The 14,515-nt window shown below is 51.5% G+C and overlaps 1 protein-coding gene across 2 annotated transcripts in view; it reads right to left on the bottom strand.

Moving 5' to 3' along the window:
- Window positions 1–222: 222 nt before the first annotated feature.
- The window catches only part of TRAPPC10 (trafficking protein particle complex subunit 10), a 98,673-nt gene continuing 84,380 nt past the window's right edge, over window positions 223–14,515 (bottom strand). Inside the window, exons 20-23 of one of the 2 annotated variants that reach the window (XM_069760389.1) lie at window positions 14,172–14,342; window positions 13,818–13,995; window positions 2,441–2,626; window positions 223–2,279 (exon numbers count right to left, since the gene is read on the bottom strand). In XM_069760389.1, coding sequence (XP_069616490.1) covers window positions 2,041–2,279; window positions 2,441–2,626; window positions 13,818–13,995; window positions 14,172–14,342 — 774 coding nt within the window. In that variant the 3' untranslated portion in view covers window positions 223–2,040. Of the gene's footprint in view, window positions 2,280–2,440; window positions 2,627–13,817; window positions 13,999–14,171; window positions 14,343–14,515 lie in introns of both variants that reach the window. The other variant, XM_069760388.1, reaches the window with a different exon arrangement.

Below are 14,515 nucleotides of genomic sequence, written 5' to 3'. Positions count from 1 at the left end.
CCACTGGCTCACTGACCGCTGGCTCACCGACCGCTGGCTCACCGACCGCTGGCTCACTGACCCACTGGCTCACTGACCGCTGGCTCACCGACCGCTGGCTCACCGACCGCTGGCTCACCGACCGCTGGCTCACCGACCCACTGGCTCAGAGCCTTGTGGGAACAGTGTGTGCATACGTGCGACCACGAGCTGTGGACCCCAGCAGCAATGACCACAAGGTGCGGTGGTAAAACACATGTATTTCTGGATACTCTCAATACAAGCTTCCACCTTATTGTAGAGGTATACTATACCAAAAATAAATAACGCTGTTACCTTAAAATCCCGTAATACAGCAACGTCTACAAGATAAACCCCCACCACGATGGCCCAGCAGACACAAGGAATGAAGTGCTGTACTGACCACTGACTGGTGGAGGCGCTTTATAATGCTCTTTCCCACCGAGCTTATTATAGGCTGGGACCAGAAGACTTCTCTTATAGCAGCAAGGAAGATCCTGGGAAAGGGAGCGTAGTGTGTAGTGCAGAGGCCGGAGCATAGAAGGTCGACCCGGGACCAGCCAAGACTGGAGTGGGCCAATGTAACATGAGCTATGGCCATGGCCCCGGACATTGACTGGGCCAATAACTGGAGTAACTCACTGCAACATGAGCTATGTCCATGGCCCCGGTCAAGGACTGGAGTAACTCACTGCAACATGAGCTATGGCCGTGGCCCCGGTCAAGGACTGGAGTAACTCACTGCAACATGAGCTATGTCCATGGCCCCGGTCAAGGACTGGAGTAACTCACTGCAACATGAGCTATGTCCATGGACCCGGCCAAGGACTGGAGTGGGCCAATGCAACATGAGCTATGGCCATGGCCCCGGACATTGACTGGGCCAATAACTGGAGTAACTCACTGCAACATGAGCTATGTCCATGGCCCCGGTCAAGGACTGGAGTAACTCACTGCAACATGAGCTATGTCCATGGACCCGGCCAAGGACTGGAGTGGGCCAATGCAACATGAGCTATGGCCGTGGCCCCGGTCAAGGACTGGAGTAACTCACTGCAACATGAGCTATGGCCATGGACCCAGCCACGGACCGGGCCAATAACTGGAGAAACTCACTGCAACATGAGGTATGGTCATGGATCCGGCCAAGGACTGGAGTAGGCCAATGCAACATGAGTTATGGTCATGGCCTGGCCAATGACTGGAGCAGGTCAATACAACCTATATGATCTATAGCCATAGACCTGGCGCATAACTGGAGCAACCCGCTGGACAGGAGCCCTGGCCATGGAACTGGTCAATGTATAAGGAGTAGGCAGATACAACCTGAGCTACAGTGATGGACCTCCCACTAGCCAATGAACGAGGCAGGCCGGCATAACATGGGTAATGGACAGAAACATCACAGCGGGGTAGGCTGACACCATCTGTGCTATGGACCTGGGCCGAGCAATGACTGGAGCAGCAGGGGACACCATAAGATATAAACATGGACTTTTCACCAACCAACGATCGGGGCAGGTTGATGAAACAAGAGGAATGGACAAGATCATCACAACAGCCCATGACATTAACAACAATATGGACGTCACACTGACCAGAGGTGAAGGGTCCTGGTACAATGACTCCTCACCATGGCTGCCATGGAGTCACACAACGACTGGGCCAGTCTCTAGTGGACGGACACTGGATAGTATGAGATAGACTGAGGGCTCGAGGTGAAGGATTGGGCCAGGACCACCATCCTGAATCCATGCTAAGCTCCAGCCTCTGCACCAAGACCCCAGCCACACCAAGGTCCTAGAGGTCACTGCTGATGAAAATGCAGCAAATGTAACATGCAATAACCAGAGTGGGCCAAGCGCGACCTTAGTGTGGACACCCAGCATCATGTATGGCGCCCTGCGGGCATCCTGGCTGCAGCGTAACGCAATATTGCACTATGATCATCCAGAACTTCCAATTCATCCAGGCATCATGGAAAGCCACCCCCCGCTGTACATATATAACACGCTATGGGCCGCTGTGGGGGGCACTGTGTCATGTGACGTTGACCTCCAGCACATGGTCGTCCATAGTTGGTATAACCAGGATTTGCCGCCCCGCGCTGCTGTTGCTGATTTGCCCGGCGTGGAATGGCTGCAGACGCGGCATTGGAAGTCCTTTCTGTTCTGCGGAGCTACTCAGGGGGCCAGGAGATAGTGAGGGGCACGGAGATCGCCCACTAGGGGCCTCACAGGGGTCCTCCACAGACACAGCGTCATTCTCCATCCAGCTGTCTGTAGAAACACAGAAGATCAGACCATTAATCAGAACCGACCAAGAGCGGAGAAGGGCGAGAGCCACCATCGTGTCCCAGGCTCCAGCGCTGCTGCACTGTGCGCTCAGTAAGCACTCGCGGATGAGGATATACAAGGGATTGGGGCCATGGACAACTCACCGGCATCCACGTGCTGCGAGTGACGGGGCAGGTACCGGAACAGCTGCACGTCGGGGTAGGGCAGGTATCCAGCGAAGAGAGGCATCACCTCCATCCGAACCGTATGGCACGCTCCAGGCTTCACCGGCATCAGAACCACGCCGGAGCTCCTGCCACACACCGCCCAGTTACTGCCACCGTCCACCACTGCAAGAGACAGCGCAGCATTAACCCCTTAGGGACAGCGCCCAGTATCACATCAGCGTCTGTAGAGCCCGGCGTCCGGACAATTTTACTTTATTTCAGCGGTAATGTGAAATGTGGAAAGTCCTAATTTTTTAGTAACGTTTGCCTGCTCCTATTCGTGCAGCAGACAGTGGCGCGGCACAGCTGGCGACATCCCAGAGCGCACAGCCGGCGACATCCCAGAGCGCACAGCCGGCGACATCCCAGAGCGCACAGCCGGCGACATCCCAGAGCGCACAGCCGGCGACATCCCAGAGCGCACAGCCGGCGACATCCCAGAGCGCACAGCCGGCGACATCCCAGAGCGCACAGCCGGCGACATCCCAGAGCGCACAGCCGGCGACATCCCAGAGCGCACAGCCGGCGACATCCCAGAGCGCACAGCCGGCGACATCCCAGAGCGCACAGCCGGCGACATCCCAGAGCGCACAGCCGGCGACATCCCAGAGCGCACAGCCGGCGACATCCCAGAGCGCACAGCCGGCGACATCCCAGAGCGCACAGCCGGCGACATCCCAGAGCGCACAGCCGGCGACATCCCAGCGCACAGCCGGCGACATCCCAGAGCACAGCCGGCGACATCCCAGAGCACAGCCGGCGACATCCCAGAGCACAGCCGGCGACATCCCAGAGCACAGCCGGCGACATCCCAGAGCACAGCCGGCGACATCCCAGAGCACAGCCGGCGACATCCCAGAGCACAGCCGGCGACATCCCAGAGCACAGCCGGCGACATCCCAGAGCACAGCCGGCGACATCCCAGAGCACAGCCGGCGACATCCCAGCGCACAGCCGGCGACATCCCAGAGCACAGCCGGCGACATCCCAGAGCACAGCCGGCGACATCCCAGCGCACAGCCGGCGACATCCCAGCGCACAGCCGGCGACATCCCAGAGCACAGCCGGCGACATCCCAGAGCACAGCCGGCGACATCCCAGAGCACAGCCGGCGACATCCCAGAGCACAGCCGGCGACATCCCAGAGCACAGCCGGCGACATCCCAGAGCACAGCCGGCGACATCCCAGAGCACAGCCGGCGACATCCCAGAGCACAGCCGGCGACATCCCAGAGCACAGCCGGCGACATCCCAGAGCACAGCCGGCGACATCCCAGAGCACAGCCGGCGACATCCCAGCGCACAGCCGGCGACATCCCAGAGCACAGCCGGCGACATCCCAGAGCACAGCCGGCGACATCCCAGAGCACAGCCGGCGACATCCCAGCGCACAGCCGGCGACATCCCAGCGCACAGCCGGCGACATCCCAGAGCACAGCCGGCGACATCCCAGAGCACAGCCGGCGACATCCCAGAGCACAGCCGGCGACATCCCAGAGCACAGCCGGCGACATCCCAGAGCACAGCCGGCGACATCCCAGAGCACAGCCGGCGACATCCCAGAGCACAGCCGGCGACATCCCAGAGCACAGCCGGCGACATCCCAGAGCACAGCCGGCGACATCCCAGCGCACAGCCGGCGACATCCCAGAGCACTGCTCTCGCTCTACATTCCTTTTCAATCGGCCTTTTATTTCGTTACGATCTTAAAAGGTTAAAATTTAGCAGCATTTGTATTTTTTTGAAGGAAATGTTCAAACCCCGTTTTTTATGGACCTGTTGAGTTTTCAAGGGGCTTTGGGGGCTGAGACATTGCAAACCCCCCAGAAGTGAGACCATTGTAAGAACTGCACACCCCAAATTATTCTAAACTGCTGTCAGGAAATGTGTTAACCCTTCACATGCTTCACAGGAATTCAGGCAAAGTGGATTCCAAAAATGAAAAATGGCGCGATTTCCACTAAACCATTGATTGAGCCGCAAAGGTTTCATTTTCACAAGAAACAAGAGGAGAAAATGGACCCTGAAGTGTAACATAGTAACATAGTAACATAGTAACATAGTAACATAGTTAGTAAGGCCGAAAAAAGACATTTGTCCATCCAGTTCAGCCTATATTCCATCATAATAAATCCCCAGATCTACGTCCTTCTACAGAACCTAATAATTGTATGATACAATATTGTTCTGCTCCAGGAAGACATCCAGGCCTCTCTTGAACCCCTCGACTGAGTTCGCCATCACCACCTCCTCAGGTAAGCAATTCCAGATTCTCACTGCCCTAACAGTAAAGAATCCTCTTCTATGTTGGTGGAAAAACCTTCTCTCCTCCAGACGCAAAGAATGCCCCCTTGTGCCCGTCACCTTCCTTGGTATAAACAGATCCTCAGCGAGATATTTGTATTGTCCCCTTATATACTTATACATGGTTATTAGATCGCCCCTCAGTCGTCTTTTTTCTAGACTAAATAATCCTAATTTCGCTAATCTATCTGGGTATTGTAGTTCTCCCATCCCCTTTATTAATTTTGTTGCCCTCCTTTGTACTCTCTCTAGTTCCATTATATCCTTCATGAGCACCGGTGCCCAAAACTGGACACAGTACTCCATGTGCGGTCTAACTAGGGATTTGTACAGAGGCAGTATAATGCTCTCATCATGTGTATCCAGACCTCTTTTAATGCACCCCATGATCCTGTTTGCCTTGGCAGCTGCTGCCAGTGTGTCAGGAAACTTCTCCTGAAAGTGGCGATACCCCACATGTGGTCTGACACTACTGGGGGCGCTCAGCCGGGGACTAGACACGTAGGAATCTGCCTGGAAAGAACCCCCACAAGGGACCCCATTCTGAAAACTAGACCACTAAAGCAATCCATCTAGGGGGAGGGGGGGGGGGGAATTCAGATTGTTGAACACATAGGCTCTAAAACAGATTTTTTTTTAAACGTCGCTGTGAAAACAAAATTTATTTTTTTTTCGATAAAATGTTGTTTTAGCCCCATTTTATCGTGAATGTGATAGTGCCCCATATGTGGCCGAACACTGAGGCCCGAGCGCACGGCCGGGATCAGGAGAAGAGGAAAGAAAGAGGCAGGGCTGTGGAGTCGGTATAAGATGGACCAACTCCGACAATATATAATAAATTGGGTCCAGCAGTTCAGGGAAGGATGTGCTGTAAATGTTTAAGGTTCCGGGCTGTTAGGGGAGATGAATCTGTGCTGCACTTTATGCACATGCTCAGTAGTGACCGATGCTGGGGAGTCGTGGATCCGGAAGTCAGGGAAATAGAGGAGTCGGAGTCAGTATAAGATGGACCAACTCTGACAATATGTAATAAATTGGGTCCAGCAGTTCAGGGAAGGATGTGCTGTAAATGTTTAACCTCTTCACGCCGCAGCTCTTTTTTTTTTTTTTTTTTTCGCAGTTCCTTTCCGTGTTCGTTTTTCGCTCCCCTCCTTCCCAGAGCCATAACTTTTTTATTTTTCCGTCAATTTGGCCATGTGAGGGCTTATTTTTTTGCGGGACGAGTTGCACTTTTGAACGACATCATTGGTTTTAGCATGTCGTGTACTAGAAAACGGGAAAAAAAATCCAAGTGCAGTGAAATTGAAAAAAAGTGCAATCCCACACTAGTTTTTTGTTTGGCTTTTTTGCTAGGTTCACTAAATGCTAAAACTGAGCTGCCATTACGATTCTCCAGGTCATTACGAGTTCATAGACACCAAACATGACTAGGGTTCTTTTATCTAAGTGGTAAAAAAATTCTAAACTTTGCTAAAAAGAAAAAATTTGCGCCATTTTCCGATACCCGTAGCATCTCCATTTTTCGTGATCTGGGGTCGGGTGAGGACTTATTTTTTGCGTGCCGAGATGACGTTTTTAATAATATTATTTTGGTGCAGATACGTTTTTTTTATCGCCCATTATTGCATTTTAATGCAATGTTGCGGCGATCAAAAAAAGTAATTCTGGCGGTTTCAATTTTTTTCGCGCTATGCCGTTTAGCGATCATTTTAATCCATTTTTTTGATAGATTGGGCGATTCTGAACGCGGCGATACCAAATATGTGTAGGTTTGATTTTATTTTTATTGATTTATTTTGGATAGGGCGAAAGAGACATGATTTAGATGTTTATTTTTTTTATATTTTTCAAACCTTTTTTTCATTTACTTTTTCCATGCTTCAATAGCCTCTATGGGAGGCTAGACGCTGGCACAGCACGATCGGCTCTGCTACATACATACAGGCGATGCTCAGATCGCTGCTATGTAGCTGAATTCCTATGAACGCCGACCACAGGGGGGCGCTCACAGCAATCCGGCGTCAACAACCATAGAGGTCTCAAGGAGAGCTGTGGTTGTCATGCCAACGCGTCTCTGACCCTCGATCATGTGACGGCCCGATGGCCGGAAGCGCTAGTTAAATGCTGCTGTCAGAGTTTGACAGCGGCATTTAACTAGTTAATAGCAGCGGGTGGATCGCAATTCCACCTGCCGCTATTGCACGCACATGTCAGCTGTACAAAACAGCTGACATGTCGTGGCTTTGATGTGCGCTCACCGCCGGAGCCGCATCAAAGGGGGAGAGACGACATGTGCGGTACTAGTACGTCGCATGTCGTGAAGGAGTTAAGGATCCGGGCTGTTGGCGGAGATGAATCTGTGCTGCACTTTATGCACATGCTCAGTAGTGACCGCTGCGGTGGTCTGGCTTACTGACTCCATCAGAAAGATCGGCTTCTGTGAAGGATTACCCCTTCCTCCCACGTCACCAATCCGTGACGTCACTACACAGGCCCAGCTCTCCGGCGCCCCCTTTGTCTCTCAGGTCAGTAAAGGGACTGCACCTAGAGCAAATGGCCGCCGGGGAGACTGCCCTGTTACCCACCCTGGGTATTCTAAGATTCGCAATCAGAGTAAAAGGATCAGCCCAAAATTAATTTATGATTTAATTGCCTTAAGGGCGCACTAGATAATTACAAGAAATATACAATCACAATATATCAAGAGTTACAGTCAGAGTACAATATAACAACAATAATACAAGGCTTAAAGGTATAAAGCTGGAGGTCAATTTACCAGGTCGAAGGTCGCTTGTGGAAGCCGGGGGGCATAGCATTCCGCAGGTCCAAAAACTTAGTTGCCGGGCAGCCCCCAGAAAGCATGTGCTTGCTCCCCTCTGGCTGGCATACCCTGTTCCTTAAGATGTCATCATCATCATCTTCTTCTGTGGAGTGAGTCCCTCCCAGTGACCTCAGCTTCTTCTTATACCTGGCTGAGCCCCCCCCGCCTGCAGCTGGGTGGGCTTAGCAATCTCCACCCCCTCTGTCTCCCTGCAAGATTTATTCCAATATCTAATAAATGGGATAACTTCTCTCAGGATGATCGGATCAGCACACGGGCAGTACCAGCGCCTGTGGTTTGTTCTGCCGGTCGTACTGGGATCAAACCTGGACCCATTCGGTCCCTGTGGGAGGCTGATCCCTATATCTCGGGTTTCAGACCTTCCACCGTCACGGGAGTCACACTGTTGGATGCACAATTTCTTTAGGGTAAGGAGAATATTTTTTATGAGCCTGTACCTCGGACGATGCGTCCATAATTCACAATTCCATGTTGGAGACGGTTTGGCTGGGCTGCCATAATAGATGTGTATCCAGTGGCCACTTGGCATGCGTGTTTTAATTAAGCCCCCAAGCATTTCCAAGCCCCCTGGTGGCGTGGTTTCCTCATGGGGCTTTGAACTACCATCTACAGTTTACACTGAGCTCAGCCCGTTAGCATACTAATAGGAACTCTATTCATTAGCAAAGGTGGAGGCCAGGAGCACTCCTGTGTCCAGGAGACAAAATGGAGTCACGCCAATCTGATAGCATGCCTGTTCCAAGATGGCGGCTGTTCCCTCATCACAGCTTCTATCTCGGCCATCATTACCAAAATCCTCAATTCTGTGGTGAAATCTGTAGTCAGCGAAGACTTTCCCATCACTGAGATCGGAGGCAAGAGCGGCTACTGATGAGGATATGTGACCATGGGAGGGGCTAGAGGCAGAGCTCCTCCCCACCGATCTACACAAGAGAGGAGAGCGGCTTCTGATAAGGATATGTGACCATGGGAGGAGCTAGAGGCGGGGCTAAAGGCAGAGCTCCTCCCCACCGATCTACACAAGAGAGGAGAGCGGCTACTGATAAGGATATGTGACCATGGGAGGAGCTAGAGGCGGGGCTAGAGGCAGAGCTCCTCCCCACCGATCTACACGAGAGGAGAGCGGCTTCTGATAAGGATATGTGACCATGGGAGGAGCTAGAGGCGGGGCTAAAGGCAGAGCTCCTCCCCACCGATCTACACAAGAGAGGAGAGCGGCTACTGATAAGGATATGTGACCATGGGAGGAGCTAGAGGCGGGGCTAGAGGCAGAGCTCCTCCCCACCTATCTACACAAGAGAGGAGAGCGGCTACTGATAAGGATACGTGACCATGGGAGGAGCTAGAGGCGGGGCTAGAGGCAGAGCTCCTCCCCACCTATCTACACAAGAGAGGAGAGCGGCTACTGATAAGGATACGTGACCATGGGAGGAGCTAGAGGCGGGGCTAGAGGCAGAGCTCCTCCCCACCGATCTACACAAGAGAGGAGAGCGGCTACTGATAAGGATATGTGACCATGGGAGGAGCTAGAGGCGGGGCTAAAGGCAGAGCTCCTCCCCACCGATCTACACAAGAGAGGAGAGGGGCTACTGATAAGGATATGTGACCATGGGAGGAGCTAGAGGCGGGGCTAAAGGCAGAGCTCCTCCCCACCGATCTACACAAGAGAGGAGAGCGGCTACTGATAAGGATATGTGACCATGGGAGGAGCTAGAGGCGGGGCTAGAGGCAGAGCTCCTCCCCACCTATCTACACAAGAGAGGAGAGCGGCTACTGATAAGGATACGTGACCATGGGAGGAGCTAGAGGCAGAGCTCCTCCCCACCTATCTACACAAGAGAGGAGAGCGGCTACTGATAAGGATATGTGACCATGGGAGGAGCTAGAGGCGGGGCTAGAGGCAGAGCTCCTCCCCACCGTTCTACACGACCATGGGAGGAGCTAGAGGCGGGGCTAGAGGCAGAGCTCCTCCCCACCTATCTACACAAGAGAGGAGAGCGGCTACTGATAAGGATATGTGACCATGGGAGGAGCTAGAGGCGGGGCTAGAGGCAGAGCTCCTCCCCACCGATCTATACAAGAGAGGAGAGGAGCTACTGATGAGGATATGTGACCATGGGAGAAGCTAGAGGCGTGGCTAGAGGCAGAGCTCCTCCCCACCTATCTACACAAGAGAGGAGAGCGGCTACGGAGGAGGATACGTGACCATGGGAGGAGCTAGAGGCGGGGCTAGAGGCAGAGCTCCTCCCCACCTATCTACACAAGAGAGGAGAGCGGCTACTGATAAGGATACTTGACCATGGGAGGAGCTAGAGGCGGGGCTAGAGGCAGAGCTCCTCCCCACCTATCTACACAAGAGAGGAGAGCGGCTACTGATAAGGATACGTGACCATGGGAGGAGCTAGAGGCGGGGCTAGAGGCAGAGCTCCTCCCCACCTATCTACACAAGAGAGGAGAGCGGCTACTGATAAGGATATGTGACCATGGGAGGAGCTAGAGGCGGGGCTAGAGGCAGAGCTCCTCCCCACCTATCTACACGAGAGGAGAGCGGCTACTGATAAGGATATGTGACCATGGGAGGAGCTAGAGGCGGGGCTAGAGGCAGAGCTCCTCCCCACCTATCTACACAAGAGAGGAGAGCGGCTACTGATGAGGATATGTGACCATGGGAGGAGCTAGAGGCGTGGCTAGAGGCAGAGCTCCTCCCCACCTATCTACACAAGAGAGGAGAGCAGCTACTGATGAGGTTGTGTAGATAGGAGGGAGGAGCTAGAGGCGGGGCTAGAGGCAGAGCTCCTCCCCACCGATCTACACAAGAGAGGAGAGGGGCTACTGATGAGGATATGTGTAGACAGGAGGGAGGAGCTAGAGGCGGGGCTAGAGGCAGAGCTCCTCCCCACCGATCTACACAAGAGAGGAGAGCGGCTACTGATGAGGTTATGTCTAGACAGGAGGGAGGAGCTAGAGGCGGGGCTAGAGGCAGAGCTCCTCCCCACCTATCTACACAAGAGAGGAGAGGGGCTACTGATAAGGATATTGTGGTGAAATATGGGTGTGTGTGCGTGTGCGTGTGTGTGTGCACGCGCAGTGGACTATGTATAGATTTATTGTGTCACTGGCAATAATGTAACATCTGTCTTGAAAGCTGCAGGTTCGCACCCAGGTGTTAATATATACTTCGCTGAGACAAGTAGCCTTCTGTCTCCAATCTCACCAGGGGGTCCTGCTGGAAGCCAAGAGGAAAGGGAACATTTGACACCTCCTAGCTCTTAGAAGAGAGATGTTAATTATGGTCTGAGAGTATCTCTGTGAGAGCTTTTACACAAAGGATCTCAAGAGAAAATAATATATTCATTGGTAGCGTGGCTGTGGTCCAATCAAAAACCAAGCAATTATGATATTAACCTGAGGGGCTGGTCTAGAAACCTGACCTCCAGACCAAACCTATAAATTAGACCTGTATACAGAGAATTGTGTTCACATGTGAGGGCAGCCTGAGAAGCTGATGTGTTCCTCCAACTCCGTTCACCCACCTCAGGGAGCAGAAAGTAAACTACCAGTTAGATGATTTCTGTAAGTTTTCTCCTGTTATTTTATACTGCTTTGCATGAGTTGTATGTCTTTTTATTATTATATTTTTATACCTTTTCTTACTGTAAGCACTGAACCTATTTTGTATTAAAGTATAAAACTTTAACAAGTTGAAATTTGAATGTTCTAAAAGACTCCATAGCCTAAGGTGTGTGAGCCTTATGAGTGATAGACATTATTAGTACTAATATTTCCGGGACTCATCGCCCGTGTATTCGATGAGTGGTGGCAGCGCGTATGAGCGGGTGTGTGGCCTGGGTCGGTGTGTGATTTATGCTCCCATTACAGCATAGGACAGAGGTTGAATGCTGGACTGAGAGTGGGGAGACAGATTAACCCTTGCAGGCACAACCCAAGTCACGTGCTGAGAGCGGGCACGTGACGAATTAGTTACATCACGGAGAAGGGATCCGTGACAGATATGTGTAGATAGGAGGGAGGAGCTAGAGGCGGAGCTAGAGGCAGAGCTCCTCCCCACCTATCTACACAAGATATGAGAGGGGCTACTGGTAAGGATATGTGTAGATAGGAGGGAGGAGCTAGAGGTGGGCTAGAGGGACAGCTTCTCCCCACCTAACTTCACAAGAGATGAGAGATTCTGTGGGGGGAGGGAGGAGCTATTATAACGACGGTTCCTCTTTAACCCCTTAGTGACAGAGCCAAATTGCTGAAATCTGACCAGTGTCACTTTATGTGGTAATAACTCTGGAACGTTTTGACAAATCCCGGTGATTTTGAGATTGTTTTTTCGTGGCACATTGTACTTTATGAGGATGGTAAATTTAGGTTGATGTTTTGTGTTTATTTATAAAAAATATCAGAAATTTGACAAAAATGTAAAAAAAAAAAAAAAAAAAAAAAGATCAATTTTCAACCTTTGAATGATTCTCCCTTTAATCCATATAGTCATACCATAGAAAATCACTAATAAATAACATTTCTCTCATACCGGCTTTAAATCAGGCCATTTGTGAAATGTTATTTTATTTTAGCGTTTTAGGAGGTTTAACCCCTTACCGGCATCGGACGTACTATACCGTCCGATGCCGGCTCCCCTGCTTTGATGCAGGGCTCCGCGGTGAGCCCGCATCAAAGCCGGGACATGTCAGCTGTTTTGAACAGCTGACATGTGCCCGCAATAGGTGCGGGCAGAATCGCGATCTGCCCGCACCTATTAACTAGTTAAATGCCGCTGTCAAACGCAGACAGCGGCATTTAACTACCGCATCCGGCCGGGCGGCCGGAAATGACGTCATCGCCGACCCCCGTCACGTGATCGGGGGTCGGCGATGCTTGTATATTGTAGCCATAGAGGTCCCAGAGACTTCTATGGTTACTGATTGCCCGTCGCTGTGAGCGCCACCCTGTGGTCGGCGCTCACAGCACACCTCCATTTCTGCTACATAGCAGCGATCAGCAGATCGCTGCTATGTAGCAGAGCCGATCGCGTTGTGCCTGCTTCTAGCCTCTCATGGAGGCTATTGAACCATGGCAAAAGTTAAGAAAAAAAGTTTAAAAAAAATGTGAAAAAAATAAAAAAAACATAAAAGTTTAAATCACCCCCCTTTCGCCCCAATCAAAATAAATCAATAAAAAAAATATCAAATCTACGCATATTTGGTATCGCCGCGCTCAGAATCGCCCGATCTATCAAATAAAAAAAAGTATTAACCGCTAAACAGCGTAGCGGGAAAAAAATTCGAAACGCCAAAATTACGTTTTTTTGGTCGCCGCGACATTGCATTAAAATGCAATAACGGGCGATCAAAAGAACGTATGTGCACCAAAATGCTATCATTAAAAACGTCATCTCGGCACGCAAAAAATAAGCCCTCAACCGACCCCAGATCATGAAAAATGGAGATGCTACGAGTATCGGAAAATGGCGCAATTTTTTTTTAGCAAAGTTTGGAATTTTTTTTTACCACTTAGATAAAAAATAACCTAGTCATGTTTGGTGTCTATGAACTCGTAGTGACCTGGAGAATCATAATGGCAGCTCAGTTTTAGCATTTAGTGAACCTAGCAAAAAAGCCAAACAAAAAACCAATGTGGGATTGCACTTTTTTTGCAATTTCACCGCACTTGGAATTTTTTTCCCGTTTTCTAGTACAGGACATGGTAAAACCAATGATGTCGTTCAAAAGTGCAACTCGTCCCGCAAAAAATAAGCCCTACATGGCCAAATTGACGGAAAAATAAAAAAGTTATGGCTCTGGGAAGGAGGGGAGCGAAAAACGAACACGGAAAAATGGAAACTCCCAAGGTCATGAAGGGGTTAATAATGTAGCAGTAATTTTTTTTCATTTTTTCAAGGAAATTTACAACATTTATTTTTTTCAGGACCTATCTAGGTGTGAAGTGACGTTAGGGGTCCCATATATTAGAAACCCCCCAAAACTATATATTAGATTATGACATTAATGGACATAGATCTGGGATTAAAATAAATCCTGGTTCCGGACCACCCCTTTAACAAAGGAACATCAGAAAACATTGCACCCTCAATACAGGGGCCTTATATCCCCCTCAGGTTAGGGCCTGACAGCGCCCCCAATGTGCAGGCCCCATCCTCACCCTGGTAGAAGAGCTGCGTGCTGGTGTAGCCCTCGCAGTCGGTCAGCGTCTCCTCCTTGTCCGTCTCCACAGGGTCACCCAGTCGGGTGATGCACACTTCCAGGGAACAGAGGGACCCCATCTTACAGAAGTTTGCCTCTGCCGAGGGGGAGATCTCCGCACGTACAGTGTACAGGGTCTGCTGGGGAGAAGACGGAGCGTCATCACAAACACAGCCCTCCCAACATGGCGCCCCCGAAGGACACAGCTAATGACACTATGGGGAGGGTGACGAGCAGAGGAAGATATCCCAGAATCCCACGCTGTGGGTACAGGACATCCGCCGCACCGGGCAGCATTTTCAGGGCCACTCACATAGAAGTGCTCCAAGTGGAAGGAGTAGGTGAATGGGTGGAGGATGGTGGAGGACTCCGCAGGAGGCAACGGGAGGAAGCCGACCGAGAAGCTGCACGGGAGCGGAGAGGGCAGAGCCTGGCGCCACCTCACCTCCCACACGTACAGCAGGCACTGCCCACCCTGGAGAGCCTGTGGAAAAAGCCACAGTGACGTAGACACAGAGACCACAATATCCTGAAGAGACGGGCGAGACAGACGGGGGAGAGGGGGACACGAGGGAGAGGGGGACACGGGGGAGAGGGGGACACGGGGGAGAGGGGGACAGGGGGAGAGGGAGACAGACGGGGGAGAGGGAGACAGAC

This window comes from Ranitomeya imitator, chromosome 3, assembly GCF_032444005.1.
Source record: "Ranitomeya imitator isolate aRanImi1 chromosome 3, aRanImi1.pri, whole genome shotgun sequence".
In the NCBI taxonomy this organism is placed as follows: Eukaryota; Metazoa; Chordata; class Amphibia; order Anura; family Dendrobatidae; genus Ranitomeya; species Ranitomeya imitator.
The sequence above is the reverse complement of the archived record's forward strand: the minus strand, read 5'-3'. Positions and strand labels throughout refer to the sequence as shown.